At 40.8% G+C, this 20,846-nt stretch overlaps 1 protein-coding gene across 1 annotated transcript in view; it reads right to left on the bottom strand.

The window, feature by feature from the left end:
* MAGI2 (membrane associated guanylate kinase, WW and PDZ domain containing 2) overlaps nucleotides 1-20,846 on the bottom strand; it is a 1,613,703-nt gene that overhangs the window by 49,551 nt on the left and 1,543,306 nt on the right. Inside the window, exon 21 of the mRNA XM_090287299.1 lies at nucleotides 15,462-15,600. Within this exon, the coding sequence (XP_090143425.1) occupies nucleotides 15,462-15,600 (139 nt within the window). The remainder of the gene's footprint in view (nucleotides 1-15,461; nucleotides 15,601-20,846) is intronic.

The following is a 20,846-nucleotide window of genomic DNA, read 5'->3' as shown; positions in this document are numbered from 1 at the left end:
ACAAATGAGAAAACCAAAACCCTGAGAAATTAAGTAATTCTTGAAAGGCCATCCAGATCGTTAACAGCCTCGTTTCTGAATTTTCTTATTTCTTTTTCCTGACAATGGCTCTGCCACCTTCTCAAATACTCAGGATCTTACCTGGGGATAATTTCTGAGTCGTTCCTAAATTTTATTCCCTTGCCACTACCAAGTTTTATTGATTCTTCTTTCAAGACTCTGGTATTGTAATTCTCCTGTATTTCACTTTTATTGTTTCAACACCTCATTACCCCATCCCCTCCATCCCTGCATATCCTAGTCCACTATAGTAGCCTATTTATCTGACCTACTACACCCTTATCTGATCTACCAGGGAATCCTAACTCTGGGTGCTCATTACATTGACCTGAGGCATGGTTAAAAAAAAAAAAAAAAGGCAGCTTACCTATGCCTGCACTGTGCATCACCCCCAGTCCTCAACCCACCATTCTGATCACATTTAATTGATCTGGAGGGGAGCCTCTATGGGTATTTTTTAAACACAAGTTCCCCAGGTGATTCTAATGGATAGTCAGGATTGAATATTCTTTCCAATGATGTTTTCTACTACCCCTAAAACACTTCTTGGCCAGTGTGATCCTCAACAATCTTCTGTGTCTCCTCATTGCTCTTGGTTTCTAGACATCTGCCTCCACCAACAATTTAAAGTTCTCACACTTATACTGCCTCTACTTTTTGGTAGGAACCCTGCTCTCTAGTCATGCCATTCACTACTTAACATAGAAATTACCTTCCACAATATCCTATTTCCAGTTTGAATTGTAGCACCCTCCTCTCTGCTTACCCCAAACCTGATGGTTCCTCAAGGGGTTATCTCAAGACCAGCTTCCTCCAAGGAGCCCTGTCTGACTCTTCTGGTCATTATTTCCCCCTCTTCTCTCAAACACCTTTATTTTTCATGCTTGTACTGTCTTGTATTAATTTCAAGTGAATATTTTCAGCTTTTTAGTGAGATGGAGAGCTCCTTGAGAGGAGGGACAGATGCACTTTTTCTCCCTATAGTCCCCACAGCATCAAACAGTAGCTGACATATAATCATATAATAAATAAATTTGGTAGAACTTGGTATAGACCCAGGAGGCTAGAAGAAAGCTTGAAGAGTTTCTCACGGTGGCCCCTTTCCACAACAGGAAAGCAAGCAGACACTCCCACTTAGTCCTAATGTTAGCTCTTTCCCAGTTCCTGGTGGACTGGTCTCCAGGATACTATTACACATGGCTTTTCCATAGCAAAGATGCAGCTCTAGCATGTTAAACTACAATTTGTGCTGGCAACATAGGTCATAACTACAATTTGAGTGAAAACAGTTTATAGAAGCAATAAAACTTTGATTAACCAGAGCAATTACTTGGAACCTTCAATTAGTCAGTTTTCTTCCACTCAACTCTTGACAGAAATACATTATAATTAAAAAAATAAAAAAAAGCAGATAGGTAGAAGTTTATTTTAAGGAAACAAACCCCCAAAACCTACTTCTGGGTTAGTTGAGAGGGTCAGTGGAAATTTGCCATCAGAATAATGACCCTGTGATACTGCAAGACTTCATTCATTCATTCATTTATTCATTCACTTATTCACTCTCTCTGCAAAGCACTATATTGAGAACATAGGTTAGTAACCAGTATTTAAATTCCAAAAAGAGGAGGAAGTAGGAGGATGTTGATAATTATGTTGCAAAGCAGAGAGTGAGAGGACATGGAGGTGTGGGCTGGGGTGGGGGATGTATAAAGGCTGGCGGGACTTCAGGGAACTGAGTGATCACTTCTGATTGGTGGGTTTGGGGAAGCATTCATAGAAGAGGCAGCCTTCGATCTGGTTTTTGAAGGAGGACATGATTTGGGAAGAGGGTTTTCCAAGCCAACGGATCAGCATGTGTCCAACCTGAAGTTGAGAAGGTAGGACAATGGCAAGTGTTCCAGCTGTCTGAAGCATAGATACGTAATCAGATACTGTGGGAGATAAAAGATGAGGCTGATTTGGGGCCAAAGCAGAGATGGACTTGGGGACTCATTTAAACCATGTTGGTTTCGTTAATGTGTGTAAAAGGTCTTTGAGTGGGGCAGTCCTTCAGAATAATCAATTGCTTTGGCATCAGTGACCAGGGAAGATGAGCCATAGCAATAGGGAGAACAGGTAGAAGGTTCTTTAGTCCTGTGGAGTTGGCCTACACTGTAGCTTAATAGAAATGGAGGAGAGAGCCATTGTGAGAAATGAAAGAAGTAAATTCCCCAAAACTTGGAAACTGGTTGTTTACAAGTATATATCAATGGGAAAGACAATCAAGATGGTTTTGATCTGGGCAATGAAGAGGGTTGATGGTCCCTTAATTAATAGGTGATTCAAGAGGAGAAGTATTTTAGGAGGAATGATCATGAATCCAGCTTTGAATATGTGTAAATGTGAGGTATCTGGATAGAAATGTCTAGCAGGCAGTTTGAAGTCTTTGGGTGGAGCCATGGAATGAAGTCAGAGATGGCAAAACAGATGTAAGAGGCATCTGCACAGCGGTGACAGGTGAAACCGTGAGAGCAGATAATATCCTGAGGGGAAGGTGGGGAGGAGAGGGAGAAGAAGAGAGTTGGAGGTGACTTTGGAGGAGCATCGAGAGAGGTAATAGAAAATCTGGGGAGTACATGGAAGAATAGTGTCAGCTATTACAGGGAGTCCCCGGGGATGGAGGACTGGATTAGTAATAGGATTTTGTTCCTATTGTGAGACTGGTGATCATTGATGGGGTATTTTCACTGGAGTCCTGATGATAGAATCCAGATTTCAAAGGGTGAATGTGTCAGGAGAAAAGGGAAATCAAACAGAGCACATCCATTTTTAGAATACTTTGTACATTGATCCAGGAATGTAACACATTTGAGAATGATTTAACAAGAGTGATTAAAGAATGTATTTTTTGTAAACAATGAGTACCCTGTTTTCCTTAAACATTCCTTACATACAGAGCTCCTTTAGGGTAGAAGTGCCATAATTCATCTTTGCACCCTGTCTACTCTTGTCTTCTGAAAAAGCAGTAGAAAAACCAGGCCTTAACTCATGACTGTATATATCCAAGAAGGAACTCCAGGTATTGGAGGTCTCACTGGGTGTACTCCCAGTGGGGCCCGCAATGTGGGGCAGCATGTGGGGAGGTCTGTGGAGAGTAGTAGGTGCTCCCCTCTCCCACTTAGCCTGTGTGATAGCTGCCTTACCTCCTGCCCTCATCACCTCTTTGGTGGGGTAGTGTCTAATACAACTCCTCTGAGTAGATTTAGTGTATGGAGTAGTTTGGGCTCATATCACTCCTTTGTCAGTACTATTTGTACTTATTCCATTGCTTGATATTCTGTTACCCCTACTTGTTTGTGAACACATATGAGCAGAGACTCTCTTATTCATCTTTATATCCCTAGCACTGAGCAAGGTGCCTGATAGATGTTTGTGAAACTGAACTGAGACCACAAAGAACTGCTACCCTTTTTGTGAAGCTAGTGACTCCAGTGAATTGATTGATTCAGGTCCTCTCACCTCCATGGATCACAGACTAGTTGAGGTAGATTATGTGGCAAGCATATGCCTTTCTTTTGTCAGAAACAGAATTCTGTACCTCCTTAAACCATGATCACTGGACTAGATTTCCCCAATAATTATCCCATGGCTTTATCCCTTTTCCAGTACATTGCAGCTTTCTCCTTTATTCTCCATTTTAGGTTTTCCATGATCAATAACTTCTCCTTGAGAGACAGATGTTTTAGATAAATGACATATTTTCAGCTTCTGTTTTTATTGCCCTCATTGGGGTGGTTCAGTCAGTTGGGTGTCGTCTGGCAAAGCAAAAGGTCACCGATCTGATGCCCAGTCAGGGCACGTGCCTGGGTTACAGGCACTGTCCCAGCTTGGGGAATGTGTGAGAGGCAACCCATCAATGTTTTTCTTCCTCTCTTTCTCCCTTTCCCTTTCCCTAAAAATAAATAAATAAAATCTTAAAAAAACCAAAGCTTCTGTTTTTGCAGACATCTTTAAAGCAATGATTGCAATGGTATATGTGTGTGTATGTAGAGATATTTATCTCAACATTAAACTATTTGATGAGGAAATGTTTAGTGGTTAGACCAATTAAATAATTTAGTTAGTGAATAATATAATCTTTTATGTTAAATTTAAATCAGTCCTGGATGGCAGTAAGGAGCGTCATTAACAATTGGAAAATACATTACAGAGACATTCAGCGCTAACTCAGACTTTGGTGGAGAGGTGTTTAGCTATGGCTGTGACAGTGTGAAGGGGGTAGAATTAAACCAGAATTGAGAAATGTGTCAGTCTGATTCAAGTTTCTGTGGTGAACTGTGGGGATTGAGCATGAGTACCAGTTTCTGTTAAAAAGTCAAACTGACATTTAAAAACCCCAGTCCTACTAAACTGTGCCTGTCGTCATGTGCCCACTGCAGGATTTGACTGGAAATAGCGGCTTCCCTAGGGATGTGTCTAAGGGATGAAAACTTTCTTGAACCATATTTGCAAGGCTATTATCTATTTTCTGCTTTATTTATATATAGGATACTTTATTCCTTAAGAATTTTAAACCAAATTTTAGTCTAAAATATAGCCAACACTTGAGAATGTTCATTTTGAAATAGAGGTGAATACTGTTCAGATACAAAATTATGACTACTTTCAAAGAAGTCACATGTTTTTCTCTCTCAAACTGGACGCACCACTGAGTACCAGGGAGGAACAGAGCAGAGATGCGATCCTGAGTGGATGACTGCCACAGAGCAGGCTGAGGAATAAATACTGCGATGCCAGGTGGAGTCCAGAGTTCTAGGGTCAGAACGTCTGGCGACTGTGGCTCCCTTTCTCCTGTCTGGTGTAAAAACGGTGGCCTGACTTATTGCTGTTTAAACTTGGGCTGAGAGGAAATAAGTTTAGTCACTTGCACTGAGGCTCGCAGAGGACTTTTCTGAAGTGTATGGGGCAGAACTCGGCTAGCATTGCATCTGCTGTACTTGCTCCAACCTTCCCTCCAACTGGGGCCGTTCACGACCCCCCGCCCCCCAGTTCTACCCTTATTGCTCAGCTATGTCAATATTTGCAAGAGCTCTAGCAGTAATTAGACAAGCTACTATGAAAGAGAGCATTATACAACCACTAAAAACATATATAAAAATCAAAGCTCATTAGAGAAAGATAATATTCATGCAGATTTTACAAACCGTGTCTTTAGGGTGGCCCAATAAGTAGAAATATGGGGACCCATGCTTGTCACTTTTCATGCACATGGAGAGACTGGAAGGTACCATTCCTAAAGGAAGGGGAGGAACAGCCTAGGACCAATCATTAGAATTAACAGAACCAGTGACAAAGATATATTATTACTGTTAGAATCAAGATTGCTTAGTATGTTTAGAGTAGCTGAATAAAAATTATCTAGGCAGTAAGAATAAAGACTTTAAGTAAAGCTAATCATATCAAGCATGCAGCAAGTGAAATTAGTGAAAGACTGAGCTACATGTGTATTCCAAAAGTATATTTTTAAAAAAATATTGAGGGCATCCTGAGGTGCTTTTAAGGAGGCATAAGTGTTAAAAAAAATTGAAATGGTACTATCAAAATATTTACAATATTTTTCATAACTATGAAGTGTTTCAGTGATATCAGCTGTCATTTGAGAATCAGTCACAGTAATCATTTCCAAATTTTGAAAAATTCTCCAGTTAAAGACATGGTGTGCTCATGTTTATACTGTTTTCTCTAACAATCTCATAAATTCTTATAGTTTCCCTCACCTCTGACAATTTGCTTATTTATATTCAAAGTTCAGAGTTGACTTCCTGGCTGTAATTATTTCCTGGAAAAAAGTAAAGCTGAAAAAAATGCAGCGATGTTCTGTCTGTTGTGTTCTGCTGTTCTTGCCTGTCAGGCTGTGCTCTGAAACCTGCCTCTTAGTGGCTGCTCTGGGGTGTCTATCTCAGCTCATGGGCTATCGTTCTTTACCTGCACCCTGATGGCTACCAAAAGTTCCAGAATATCTAAGTCAGTAACCTCCAAGGGACAGGCCCCTAGGAGATGCAACTACTGTTCCCTCAGTGCCTACTACTGTGTTCTCTCAGCTCTGCAGGGTGTGAGGTGAAGGAGATGTGAAGTTAATGTGATCAGGAGAACTTAATCCATGCAGCTCAGACATCTGGAGGCCTGATCGCCTTTTTGACCTGATATACGTATGATAACTCTATCTAAAGGCCAAACTTGCCCCACACATGGTGCTGTGTATAGATGGCTTCAATGTGCAGAAGGGAATGGTACTCATGCAGATTTCTGATGACGCCACATGGGGTATTTTTCACAGCATGGTGCATATCTGAGGGAAGTGGCCTGAAGGGTGAGACCTGATACCTCAAGCTTAAGTGGAAAGTAAAACTTCTCTGTGGTAAGAAAACTAATACTTAACAATGAATGTCAGAAGTAGAAATTCAATTTCAGGATTTTTAATTGAATTTACCATTTAGCCCTGCCAAGATGCAAGTAATTTTGTATAGAAATGATCAAGCTGTTTTAATGTCACACATGGAAGGCTCTCATTTGGTCTTAAATGTTGCCTTTACTGGGCTTGAAAGATTCATGTGCTAAGAAACTTCAAGACCACAAAGCCAAATAAAAGGGCTCAGAACATGGTGGAAATAAAGTGCTATGAAGTCTGGGGTAGAAATGACTGTGAAATGTGAAAAATAGAGAGTTGCATTCTGTGCCAGGCATATTTAATGCACAGTTTGTGAGTGTATATGTCCAGCCCTAAAAGCCAGGGTCCTAAAGAGGCCAGGGTCACTATCTGTTGGAGGGTGCATGCTGAAAAGACCAGAGACCTTTTTACAGAACTGTAAATGGTTATTTTGTAAGCAAATGCCAAGCCACATTCTAGTTAACAGCTTTTGAGTGTGTTTCTTGTTCTATTAAAAAATATGAGTGTGTTTCTTGTTTTATTAAAAAATATCTGAACCCGAACAACACACAGAAGAATGTGTGGTTCTCAAAGCTTAGAGATTTTGCTACAATTAGAGCATATAATTCAAGCCTGGAGTAAAGAAGCTATTATATAATTTTATCTTTGGTCCTGACTGAGGGAGTTCAGTTAAAAAGAAGTATTGGGAGGTCTTTATCAGAACAGGTCATCAGAGTAATCTTATCTTTGAGCAAGACTGTAGGCAGAGTTCTGGAATAACATAAAGGTGGCCTTATGGATTCAATGTTTCTTCCACCAGAAATGAGTGGCATAGAGTACTTTAGTTTAAAAATTAAAGCTGGTGCCACGGCCAGGTGCCTTGGTTGGTTGGAGTGTCATCTTGCACACCAAAAGGTTGCAGGTTCAACGCCTGGTTGGGGCAGGTATAGGAGGCAACCAATAGATGTTTCTCTTTCACATCAGTGTTTTTTTTCCTCTCTCTCTCCCTTCCACTTTATTTCTTTAAACTCAATAAAAACATATACTTGGGTGAGGATTAAAAAAAAAAAAGTTGGTGAGTTGTTTGGCTAAGGAATACAAGGATAGGGCAGTAGGCACAGGCATCTGAAAGCAGCTTGGAGACTTGATGTTTGCTGGTTATGGCAGTTGGCTGGGCCTACCTAAGCTTTGGCTTAAGGTACTAGATGCCGCTTTGAGCACCTGGATAACAGGGTTTTGTTGGCAAACTCCTTCATAAGGATCAAAAGCTTTTCTGTATCATCTGTACTTTGAGACAAGAGAAAATCAGACAACGGGGAAATGGTTTTGGCATTCAGCATCAGCTTCCAATGGGTCTAGTTGGGGGGCCAGAAGCTCATCTTGAATGGACGTTTTCATGCTATGAACCACAGAGTCAGGCTGTCCTCAGTGAGGGGGATGGGAGCTGAGCTCAGATGGTCAAAAATGCCTGAGATGGAAAATGGAAGGACAACAGGAGAAAAATCTAGTCTCCTTAAAAAGAAAAGTTTTAATGGTTGCATGTTTGGAGAACTGTTCAGACTGGATGGGCAAAGGAAGAGCTGGGTTGAAGGTTAGGCATTCTCCAACGGTGGGAGACTAGCAAGACATAAAGAAGGCAATGAGGACTAAAAACTCTGTGGGCCCAGCCTTTACAACAGAGCTGGAAGAGATAAATCCTATGGTCTCTGGGATGTGGATCTCCCTAGAATGGCACTTTAAAAATAAAGAGTCCTGGGCCAAATCACCTCAATTGTGTGTGAATGTGTGTTTGCATTTTTATTTTATTTTATTTTTTAAAAGATTCTATTTATTTTTAGAGAGAGGGGAAGGGAGGGAGAAAGAGAGGGAGAGAAACATTAATGTGTGGTTGCCCCTCACATGCCCCCAACCGGGGACCTGGCCTTTAATTCAGGCATGTGTCCTGACTGTGAATTGAACCAGAGACCTTTTGTTTCGCAGGCTGGCACTCAATTCACTGAGCCACACCAGCCAGGGCGTGTGTCTGTCTCTTTAAAACCATGATGCATGCTTTCTTTTCTCCTAACCCTGATCTTTGATCTGCACTCCCCACTCCTCCACCATGTAAAAACTATTTTCTTAACCCCTGACTTCTTTGTTCCAACATTCTTACGGTAGTCAGCAGTGCTCCTCTAAGAAATCTGCCTTCTCCCTTGACTTTTGTGGAAGCAGCCCTCTTGTGGGACAGCTTAGCTTCAGGTTGGGGGAAAAAAGGGAATGTTCTTATCAGAGCCTGAAATATGGCTCTCCAGGATGAGCTACTGAAGGAACTAGAATATTTAAGCTTTCCAAGGTGCATGTGGGAGCACTTTTCAGTGGGGTTTGGGAAAGATATCTCTTCATTCATGCATCTCCTCCAACAACTTAAGTGTTTGGGAATTAAAGTAGGTTGGAACTCAAGAGCCAAATGGAGTCTTCTTGGTATATTTCTTGGTTACTATGTGGACTAATATACTTTATCAGAGTCTAAAATACCTAACAAGTGAGGATTTGGGGAAGGGGGGTCACTTAATATATCCAGATAAACCATGTAAAGTAATGGAATTTCATCCTCATTCTAAAAACACTTAAAATACTAAATGAAGTTTTGGTTCAGCATGGAGAAAGGAATTTCAGAGTGGTGTGTTCTTTAAGTAAGCCTTGACTGACTCCATGAAACAGGAACTTGCTGGATGTTTCATGGTTAGGGACTCTCCCGGGGTTGCCTAAATGCTGCAGAGAGCAGTCCAGGCCTTTTAGCCAGGAAGAACTGGAATTCTGCCTGGAAGCCTGTCCTCTTCCCTGGCTCTGACTCAGTAGAGGTGTACTGGAGTGATTTGTGGAGGCTGTCATGGAAAAGGAAGAAACACTCAACCATGAATGTCAGAAGCTGAAATTAAATTTCAGAATTTATTATTCAAGCTGCCTTTTGCCCTATTAAAATGCAGGCGAATTAGTACAAAGGCAATGGACCCACTTAAAGCTCCCATAAATGTGGTCTCTGAGGAAGAGGCTAAGGTAGTAGAGACCCTCCCCTTGCCTTTTGTCTTGGGGCATGGGAGCCACCCTGAAAGCGTGGGGATGTGAGATCACAGTGCTTCAGGCTCCCTGAGACTGATAGCCACAGGCAGGGAAGAACAATGGTGAGCATATTTGCTGGAGAAAGTTTAGGCTCACTAACTTGGAATTCAGAATAATTCAGACAGGTGCTAAGCCAAGAGTTATCTATACTCAACAACTTCTTTCTTTAGAGAAAGTAGAAAGTATTAGTATAAATATTACAAAGGAAATTCTTAAACCAGTGAAGCCAAGTACTTTCTAAGGATTCTTAACACTCTAAAAGTACTTATTAAACTCCACAATTAATTAATAAAACTCATTTAAATATCTTTCATTATAACAGATCTTTTGGGACATTTTAATCAGTCACCGATTTGCTAGCATCAGTTGTTACATGAAACCTCGCTCTTAGTTGTCAGCTCACAGGGAGCTAGAACTACCTTCCTTATGTCTGCAAAGTGCTTTGCACATTGTAGGTGCTCAGAAAATCCTGGTTTAGTTAGGGAAATAGTAATGATATTAATAATATTAAATATAGGCTTTGTCTCACATGGCATATTTGGTAGGGGTTTACTGACTGAAGTTTATTTTTGTACGATCAGAGGGAAGAAAAGACTTGTTGAACAAATAATTGTAAACAAGATCAGAATGCTTGTAATTTTACTTGGCAATGCATATTCTTAAAGAAGAATAAACAAACACTGCATAATGCCATGTAAGTAGAGACTAGTACTACTTAATCTGGTGCTCTGATACGATCATTGTAGATCATTTTTATTTTTTTGATTAAAGAAAGATCTTTAAACTGTTTGGCCTATTGAGTTCTTTAGCTGTAGTCACTGGTTCAGTCAGATGTTTACTGACTTAATGCAGTTTTATTATACTTATAAAAAGTAAAAAATTTCATTTAGCAAAGGCCTGTAGTCAAGTCAAAGCCTATTGAAGACACATTTAACTTCAGAAGTGTAGGTAGAGTCTAACTCACAGATTGGTTATTTATTTTTCGTTGTGTGTGCATTTGGTGTTAGACGTCGCTGGACTGTTGATTTTGTGAGAATTCTGCCTCATCCTTATAACCCTACCAGGCCTCTTAAGACCACCAGACTCCCATTTACACATGGACTCCCTTCATCACTCTGGTTATAAAGATCTGCCCCGTTGCTTTTTAAGAGAATATACGGGCCAGACTACCAATCAAGCATGGAAAGCATATTTCTGTTTCGCTTTATTTTGATCATATTTGAACAGCAAATGCTATGAGGGGAAGGGGTGCGTGAGTCTGCACTGCTGTGTAAAGAATTTTTTTTCATCAGTGGCCCCTCTGTTTCCCCTGACCCTGGCTCAGTGGCTCAGTGTATAAATCAAGAAAATGTTCATGCTGTAGTCCCTGAATGCCAGTGAAGGACACCTGTACATCAAAGCAGGGAGCTAATTTGTATAACTTATTCATTTGCAGCTTTAGGACCATGGTGCATGCTTTCTTTTCTCTTAACTTTTTTAGAAGTAATTCAAATAGCAACACCCAGTGGTAAGGAGAGCACTACTTTAGATTTTTTTTCTCAGTATGCTGGAGTGAAGGTTCCTTACTCCTGCCAGTTGTTGAGATGTGGGTCAGGGGAGGGGGACTCATGCTCTCTGTTGAATTTATAATCAACAAATTCTTATCCTGAAGACTAGAGTAGAGTTGAAGTGTCTCTCTCCTGAGCCTGTCTTTCAAGGACTTAACTATAAAAGCAACTCCTCCTTAAAGCCCTTATCGTTTTCCTACTCGCCTTTCCTGCTCCGCAGCCTCAGTGTGCAACCACTGCTCTCGCCGCTGCACTTGTTGATTTGTGCTTCTGAGTTGGCTGAGGTGTCACCTGACAATTAGTCATACGGTAATTTTGGATGGCATATTTGCAGCACGCTTATTCCTCTCCTTGGCTCACTTGGATTCACACTGATTTTGTTTAGTCAACAATCTGACAGGTTACTCATGGAATTTTTTTCTTTCAATTGTCCTTGCACTTATCTCTCTGTCACAGATTGCTTTGAGAACACAGTGTGGGAGTTTTGTATTTCTCTTGACTGAGGTGGCTTTTCCTTGGCAGGGACCAAAGTCCAGATAAGGGCCTTGCTTCAGAGCTGTTCTGAATTCTGTAGGTATCAGAGGGAGGGCTGGTGGACACCACTTAAAGCCTTTCCATAGGCTGTTGTTTTTCAGTCTCCTCGCCTTCAAAGTTCACTCTCCCAGGCTGGGTTAAGTCTGAACAGCTCCCCAATAAGTTATGTCTCCTATGGGTTCTGATAATTCCCTCTAATAATCTTTTGAGGGTGGATATTATGCCAAGTTTAGGATCTTAAAAGGCAAACAAAGAAAAGAAAGACAGGATTAAACTCATAGTTGACAGAAAAATCAAATCCATTTTCCTGTGACTAGGGTGCATTTGGACAAAGTGAATTATGTTCTTGGTTATACCTACCGGTAAACTTGAGCTGTTTTTTGTTGTTCTTGTTGCTGTTAATTTTGTCTGTTCCCCCACTGCTTGCCATTTTTATTAAAATCTGGGACAAAAATTCTGTTTCATGATATATTCGTTTAATTGATGCTAGAAGAATTATGACATCCTTTACCTGTGGGCACTCCTTTTACATTGGGTTGCTTGTGTAGTCCATGAATGGGGCCACTTCTTTGGCTTGCTCCTGGTGCACAGAAGAATTCACACAGCAGGCTAGTGACTGCTGTCCTTACAAAGGTCTGCTAGTCAAGTTGGTTGTTGCTGGCATCTGGGACTGGGACTGGTAAATTGTTCTCTACACGAATAGAACCCTTTCTCTAATTGCTAAGGGCATGTCACTCTGCCTCAGCTGTTTGTACAAACAATGTGGTTTATGCTGAAAACCTACTTTTCTTAGGGGAGACTGGGATTTTGGTACACGCTAGGCAGAGAGCACCTGCATGATCAGCCCCCTGCACGACACACTTTGGGTGCCCAGTCTGATGAACTTCCCTGGGCAGCAACATCACACATGTGTTGCTGCATTTTTGTTACTGGGAGAAGAGTGCTCTCTGGTGACCTTCATGAGACAGGGAGAGGGGAAGAGGAAGAGAGAGAGAGAGGAGAGAGAGAATGAATAAGAAAGGTTGCACATGGATTCCTCCAGAGTCTGCCTGTATTTTTTCCCCCTTATGCTCACACCGTATATCCTTACTCACCCCTGGCTGGTTTGGCTCAGTGGATTGAGCGTCGGCCTGCGAGCTAAGTGTCGCCGGTTCGATCTTCCAGTCAGGGTACATCAGAGAAGGAAAACTCTGACTCCAAAAAACCTCCGCTGCCTTGCGGCATACCTCTTCAGGGGAAAGGCTAAGGGAGTAAACCCCGACAGAAAATCCGGAGCTGGAGTCCCTAAGGCGGTTTGACGTTGTAGTCAACACCGGCAACTCCTGCGGCGCACCTGAAGCCAAGCTGTATTGACTCTGTCTTTCCCTTGGACCCTTCAGCTGCGAAGAGAGGGGGGGGTCTGCTGCATGGGCAACAGCAGACCCTCCATATCACCCTGCCCAGGCTCTGTAGCTTCAGCTTCACTGGAGAGGACACTCCAGAGTCATCGCAAGATGTCGATTCAACACGGGAGGAGACAGATACCGTGTCACTCCCGAGTCGGACTGCACAGCCATTCTCGGCGGTGCAGATAGACTCTTAAGAAGCTACACCATTGTCTCTCGAGACGGATGGCTGCCGCCGCCGCCGCCGCCGACGATATCCTTACTAATTCACTGTAATAAATTTTGTTCTCAGTGCAACTGCACTCAGAGCCCCAGGAGTCCTCCCAGCAAATCTCTGAATGTGGACTGGCTTTGGGGACCCCTAAAACACCTCTGTCACATGTTGATCTGATCCATAAGTTTCTTGGCTTCTCATGAGTAACCATGCATCTTTCAGCTTAAAATTTCCTGAAGAGCTGATGTTAACTTAGTTTATGATTATTCTTTTAGTTCCTTAAAGGAAATTGCTCTACTCTACTAAATTTGATCTTTTGTGATGTAATTGCTATTTTATAGCCAAAATCCATGTCAATGTAACATCAAAAGTAGCTGATGAGCTCTCACATTACCAGCAAGTATGATTTAATGTTACATTTTCAAATATATTTAGATGAAATTCTGCAATACTACTAGAGTTTTGGTCCTTCAAAGTGTGACCAGATATTTAACAAACTCTGTGTTGGTTAATTTTAGAATTTAACATTAATTAGATATTTTGGATAATATTAAGAGTTACTGGGATAATGTTGGAATGATCTTGAATTTTTGACTTGTTCAAAAGATGCTTTGAGGCAGCTTCATGCTTATGCATTACAGGTTATGCCACAGGTTGCTCAGTAGTACTGTCCTAACTGATCACTATGGACAAGCAGCTGCCATGGTAGACCCACAGATTATGGCCAAATAGTGATTCTACAAAAGAAAAGAAAGCTCAGGAGAGCTGTGTTGTTGAGTTTAACTTTTTAAAGATTAACAACAAGAACAATATTGACTCTATGAAAATCCCTTGGTATAGGTAATTAGTCACGCCTTGCCATGGAGTGAAACATACCTTTAAAATGAGGTGTTTTTTAGAAGTCATAGAATCTCACAGGTCAGTTGGATAGTACTAAATCACTTAATACTTTAGGGTGTAAAAAGTCATTCTATTCCAAGTGTTCATATTCTTTCATTAAGGGATTAATGCTAGTATCATTTAATAGGATTGGGCCTGTACTGATTGTTAATATTAATATCTAATGATTTTTATTAGCTCCAAAGATTAAAGGTGGGAACTTGGGATGAAATATTTCCTTGGGCACAGAGCCAGGCCTACAGAAACTTCTGAATCCTTTATGACTCTTAACATGAGGGCTGCCAGCCCTTTTTACAGGCCATGGGGTGTGTTCAAAGATCTGGAAACAAAGCATTTAAAGGCTTTTGAATTCAGATACTTCAGCTCAACTCAGGACTATACTGTCCTGCTAAACAAGCAAGTCAATTATTAGGTAACCTACGCAAAAAAGATAATTTGTGAGCGAGAAGTACTATTTAGAATGTTTTTTTTTTTTGGTGAGGGGGGAGTTGGAGATGGAGTAATGTAAGTGAGAGTTAATTTATCTAGATCAACAACTTAACTACTTGCTCAGGTCAGCAGTTAGATCCTATTTCCATAATCTGGATGTACATTATCTGCACTGCTCTTCACTGATATCTGTCTGTCTGTCACTCTTGAGATTAATTAAAGTATAGCTCAGCTCATGGAACGACCACCCTGCAGTTCATGCTGTCAGTGGTGCTTTAAATGGGATCCTGGGAAATACCTCCATTAAAGACTTTTGAAGAAAATCTATGAATTAAAATGTACTTTAAAGATTTCCTCAAAAACAAGTAATACACAACATAGGTGTGAATTTTTTGAACATCCCTAAGTGCTAAGGAAATGTAATCATGGCATGAACTGAAGTTTACATTTTCATCCTCACACCATGAAGATTTGTTCTTAGCCTATCTCCTGGCCCTAGTTATATGTCCTATGGGGACAGTGTGATGATGCATAAGCAATTTTAGAAAATACTTAATAAATTACTGTGGACTCAAATGAACAGAAGACTATCAGTCAAACCACAAAAGTTCTAATATAGTGATGGCTGGATCTCCCAGCACACTCAGAGATGCCTCAAAAGGTACTATATTTGCTATTTTAAACATTACTTATCTAAGGCAGCAAAAGGAAGAGCTCACACACATATATATCTTGTGCTTGAATGCACACATGTATCTAGATATCTACCGGTAACTAAATATATATTTAGGTAGACTCAGAGAACTGATGTAGTCTTATAAATAAGCACTGGCATTTACAATACATGGAAGAAGCTGAGAAAAGATGAATCAGAATGTGAGACGCACCATACTCTGGGACCTGCCCCGTCCCGCGCTTCAGCAGCAGCCTCACTCTTCTTCCTCCAGACTTGATGAGTTCTATTGCTCTGGCGTGGGTCATGTCCCTCGTGCTCTCCCCATTGATTTCAATGATTTGATCTCCTACCTGTTAATTAAAAAAACATTAAGTCTCCCATTAATGCTACTTAAGCAGCATTTCCAACAGATTAGATAAGCATCGTAGATTACCAGTTTCCTGAAAGCATCTAAATGATTTGGTTGCAGTCTGCTGCTTCTTAGAAGAAACTAGACCCTGGCTACATCCTGAATCTGACTGTCAACTTAATTTAACTTCATAGAAATTACCATATCAGATCATGGAGGTTGTGGTGATATGTCACGTATATTTAGCCAGTATGGCAGAGACTATAAACTACTTAGCATTTTTATAAAAAATTAGAGAAGAGGTTTTATGCCACTCTTTGAAATAACCTAGTATCTTTGCTTTGAAACAAGAAGTAAATGTTTTAAGACCTTTTTACTAAACACAGTGTCGGCTTTGGGCTTAGTGCAGTATCTAATTCAGTATATTGGATGGAATAAATGGGTTTTGGGCTTTTCTGCAAATTCTTATTATGCATCATTTAAATTTCCCTGGGTGCTATTGTGTAATATTGCCTTCTTTGTAAATAGTGGTTGGTTGATATTCAAGTGTGATGATGAGTTTTTTAACATAGTCCTTTGAATTAGAAACGAGATCCTCCATTCTCCACATATGACTAGTGCCCTTGCTAAATCTTTGCCATGCTCACACCTGGTTGCCAGGGCTGTTTGGTTAAATATCAATCCCTCTTGATTTGTCAGAAATGCCTGGGTTCCAGAAACAATTCCCAGCTAAGACTTTGTGAGTACTTATTTGGAATAAAAGAGGTTCAACCATGAGCACATCATGTAACTCCCACAGTCCCATTATCATCAGGAAACTTTGAATCAAAATATGTTTCATTTCAGTGCAAGTTATTTAAGACAGATTAGCCGGGAAAAGCACAATGGGTTGTGAAAAATGCTATTTTAATTTGGACCCTTAAACAAAGCAGAGCTCAGCCTAAACTCCACAATGCAGACAGAATTGCAAATAAACTATAGGAGAGCATTATCAAGGTGGGTGCTGTGGGCTGGGCAAGAAGCGGAACAAGACGTTGCCATCAGAATGGCAAGAGGGCACTATAATAAGACTCTCGCTCCCAAAAAGTGGGGGGAAAGAACAAACACTTGTTTATTGCAGCAAGGAAATAACATCTTTACCTAAAGTCAATTCTCCAGGGGTAAGGATTACAGTACAAGGAAGGGAAAGACTTCTCTCTTTGTGTATGCGCAGTGGTCTTTGGAAGAATGGTTTCTGGGCAGTGACAGAGGCTGCCCTCAATGGCATGATTTTCACATTCCACGGAAGAATCACAGGACTAAATTAATTTGGGTTAGAGCCAATATGTGCAAAAGTTTTTTTTTTTTTTTTTTTTTTTTTTTTTTCTTTCTGGCCTCCTTTCCCATAAGGCAACCAGCACAGCCTAAAGTTGAATAGCTTGCTAGTGGCCACATATCCCAGCCAGAGGGAGACCAATGATCTCTCTCCCAGGAGTCCCCACCCATGACTGAAACCTCATAGCCTTGAATTAAATTATAGAAGTAAAACAAAAGTTCCAATAAAGTTATAACAGCAAGTCTTCACTGTTAGCTAGACTACCTTCTGAGTGTGACTCACATATCCAATTGATTACTAAACATCCTCACCTGGTGTCCAACAGGCACCTCCAACTCAGCACCAGCAGACTGGGCTTCCCACCTTTCTCCAAAAGCAATTTTCCTTCTTAATTCCTGAAGCTGGTTCCTACCACCACCATTCACCCAAGCAAAAAGCCTGGAGATCATGCTGGGCTCCTTATTTCCTCAACTTCTCTGCATCTGTCTCTGTTCTCGAATTTTATTCCTTTGCTAAATAGGTCAGTTCAGGCCTTTAACTGCATTATTCCAATAATCTCCTATTATTCTACCACCAATATCTTCTCATTGTGATTAGTCACTCTTCTAAGGGAAATCTTCCCAAATGCATCCTGCCAACTGAGGCCTTTAGGGCCTTCCACATACAGCCATTCTCTGTGCCCTCTCCTTCCCATGGCCTGATGATCTCCCTGGTGCGAGGTCAGCCCAAGCATCTTCTTCTGATACCTTCCTAGGCCTTGTCTTCTTCTAAAGCAGACATGTTCAATCATCATTTTGACACCCCACTCTGTTATTTCTCATACCTCATGTAGAGTTATAATTCTGTCTTGCCTCCTAGACTTTGAGTTTGTTACTCATCAAAAAATTTCTGGGTACCTAGTATGTGCTAGACAGTCTACTGGGGAGATAAGATGAAGATAGTGATAAATGGTATAGTTTCTATTTACATATAAGTCCTCAGTGTAGTTGGAGAGAAAGTGGGTAAGTTAATTGTTATTCAATATATCTTTGTTATGACAGAGGTGTTAGCAAAGTGCTAATGGAACAGAAAGGAGGGGCATCAAACTCAGAATGAGTAGGGCTGGTAGTCAGGGAGGGCTTCCTGGAAATGGTGATATCTCAACTGAATTTTGAAGTATCAGTAGGAATTCCCAGGTGAAGGGGGAGGAACAGTATTCTAGGTAAATAGAGCAACTTATGCAAAGACCCTGAGATTCAAGAGCATAATATATTTGGCAAAGAACTCTTAAGTTTATTCTGCCACTCAAGAGTTTGGGCTTTATTTTAAAGGCAACAAAAAGGAAATTTTAAACAGGGAGTAACCTGACCAGAAATGCAGAGTGCTGTTTAGAAATCTTCCTGAGAGATCTTCTGGTCAAGATTGAGGCATAGGTAAACATGCTTCTCCTCCTCAGGCAACTAGATCTCAAAATAAATAACACCCAGAACCATAAGAAAAGCAAGCTGTATGGAAGTCTGAAAACCAAGGATTTAAAGAAGTCACATTCATCCAGATAGGTAGGAGGGGCAGAGGTGCAGTGTGGTGCAGAGAGGCAGCAGCGGTGGAATGGGCTGTCCCACATTCACATGTGGTAGATAAAAATTGGGGTAGATATCTTGAGAGCAAGCTACCCCAGCCCCAGGTCAGACCACACAGCCCAGGGTTCCAGCACCAGGAAGATAAACCCCTCTGACTTCTGGCTGTAAAAAACCAGTAGGAGTTGGGGCAGCAAAAGAAAAAACTGCTGGATCTTCAGGAGACTCCACTTACAGGGCCCACGTGGACTTAAAATATACACAGACCCACACCCTCTGGGATTTAGCACTAGGGCAACAACTGGAAGGGTGTCATTTGCACAAGGCAAGTGCCAGGCAAACCTCCAGAAGCCAGGCAGTGGCATTGTCTCCTTGCTGAGCACTCCCCCCCCAACAAATACAAAGCAGTGAAGTGAGTTGCTCTTCCCTGGTGATTATCTAAGTCTCCGCCCTACACAATTTACAGATGCCTTCTCTACGATAGGCTACATTACTAAGACATGAGGTCAAAGTACTTCTACCTAATACACAGAAACAAACACAGGGAGGCCACCAAATTGACGAGTCAAAGAAGTATGGCCCAAATGAAAGAACAGAGCAAAACTCCAGAAAAAGAACTAAATGTAATGGAGATAACCAACCTATCAGATGCAGAGTTCAAAACACTGGTAATCAGGGTGCTCAAAGAACTCATTGACTATGCCAGCAAAATAAAGAAGATTCAAAAGGATCTTCTTTTACTTTACACTAAGTAAAAAAAAAAAAAAAAATCTACAGGGAACCAACAGTGGAGGGGATGAATCTTGGATTCAAATAAACAATTTGAAGGAAGAAATAAGCATTCAACCAGACCAGCAAGAAGGAAAAAGAATAAAAAACCCCCCAAACCAACAATGAGAATAGTATAAAGAACTTCTGGGACATCTCCAAATGTACCAACATCTGAATAATAGGAAGACTAGAAGAAGAAGAGGAAGAGCAAGAAATTGAAAACTTATTTGAAAAAATAATGAAAGAAAACTTCCCTAATTTGGTGACAGAAATAAGACATACAAGTCCAGGAAGCACAAAGAGTCCCAAACAAGATAGACCCAAAGAGCACCACATCAAGACACATCATAATTAAAATGCCAAAGGTTAAAGATAAAGAGAAAATCTTAAAAGCACCAAGAGAAAAGAAGAGAGTTACCTTGAAAGGAGTTCCCATAAGATTGTTAGCTGATTTCTCAAATGAAACTTCATAGGCAAGAAGGGACTGGCAAAAAAGTATTCAAAGTAATGAAAAACAAGGACCTACAACCAAGATTACTTTATCTAGCAAAGCTATGATTTAGAATGGAAGGGCAGATAAAGTGCTTCTCAGAAAGGTAAAGCTAAAGGAGTTCATAGTCATCAAGCCATTATTATATGAACTGTTAAAAGGACTTATTTAAGAAGAAGAAGATCAAAACTATGAACATTAAAATGACAACACACTTACAACTATCAACAACTGAATCTAAAAAAATAAAAACAAAACAACCTAATCAAACAACCAGAACAGGAACAGAATCATAGGCATGATGATCATTTGGAGGGTTATAGGCTGGGAATGTAAGGGGGAGAATAGAAGAAAAGGCACAGGGATTAAGAAGCATAACTGGTAGGTACAAAATAGACAAGGGTATGTTAAGAATAATATAGGAAATGGAGAAGCCAAAAAGTTATATGCACGACCCATGGACATGCATTAAGAGGGGGATTGCTAGAGGGAAGGGGGGTATTGGGACAACTGTAATAGCATAATCAATAAAACATATTTTAAAAAATCTCCCTGAGACATCAATATGAAAGGTGAACTGGAGAGAATGTGAGAAACTGAAGAAGGGAGCTGAAGTCTTGAGCTTATCACATTGTCTATCCAAGTGAGAAACTGGGAGGCTGTGGGGAAGGAGATAATGGAGTAAATGAGGGCAGGACTGAGTCCCATTTAACTATGTATCTTGCTTGGGGTGCACCATACATATTTGTCAATGAATGAGACATTTCACAAGGCTCATCTCGAGAACCATGGGACAAGGGGTTACAAGCAATTTTGACCAAAAAAAATCAAACCTGGACTATCACACACCTGAGGATACTTCTGTCTCAAGACTGAGTTTTCCAAAAGAACTGTGTAGAGGGTGAAAGGAATCTCGTCGTGTGACAGAAATAGTCACATCATTTGTACTCTGCTCACATACTTTAGTATGGCAAGACTTAGGGAATTTGATGTTTTTATTCTTTTGTATGTTTATTTTGCCTTTTCCCTACTAAGAGCTCATGAGAATTAAGGGAAGAAAATATTAGTGTGGGAGAGTGAGTGTTGGGTTGGGAGACAGGGTGGGAATCTGAGAA

The sequence above is a fragment of the Furipterus horrens genome, unplaced genomic scaffold, assembly GCF_987537825.1.
Source record: "Furipterus horrens unplaced genomic scaffold, mFurHor1.1.pri manual_scaffold_9, whole genome shotgun sequence".
NCBI classification, from domain to species: domain Eukaryota; kingdom Metazoa; phylum Chordata; class Mammalia; order Chiroptera; family Furipteridae; genus Furipterus; species Furipterus horrens.
This window is presented reverse-complemented; position numbering and strand designations above follow the sequence as displayed.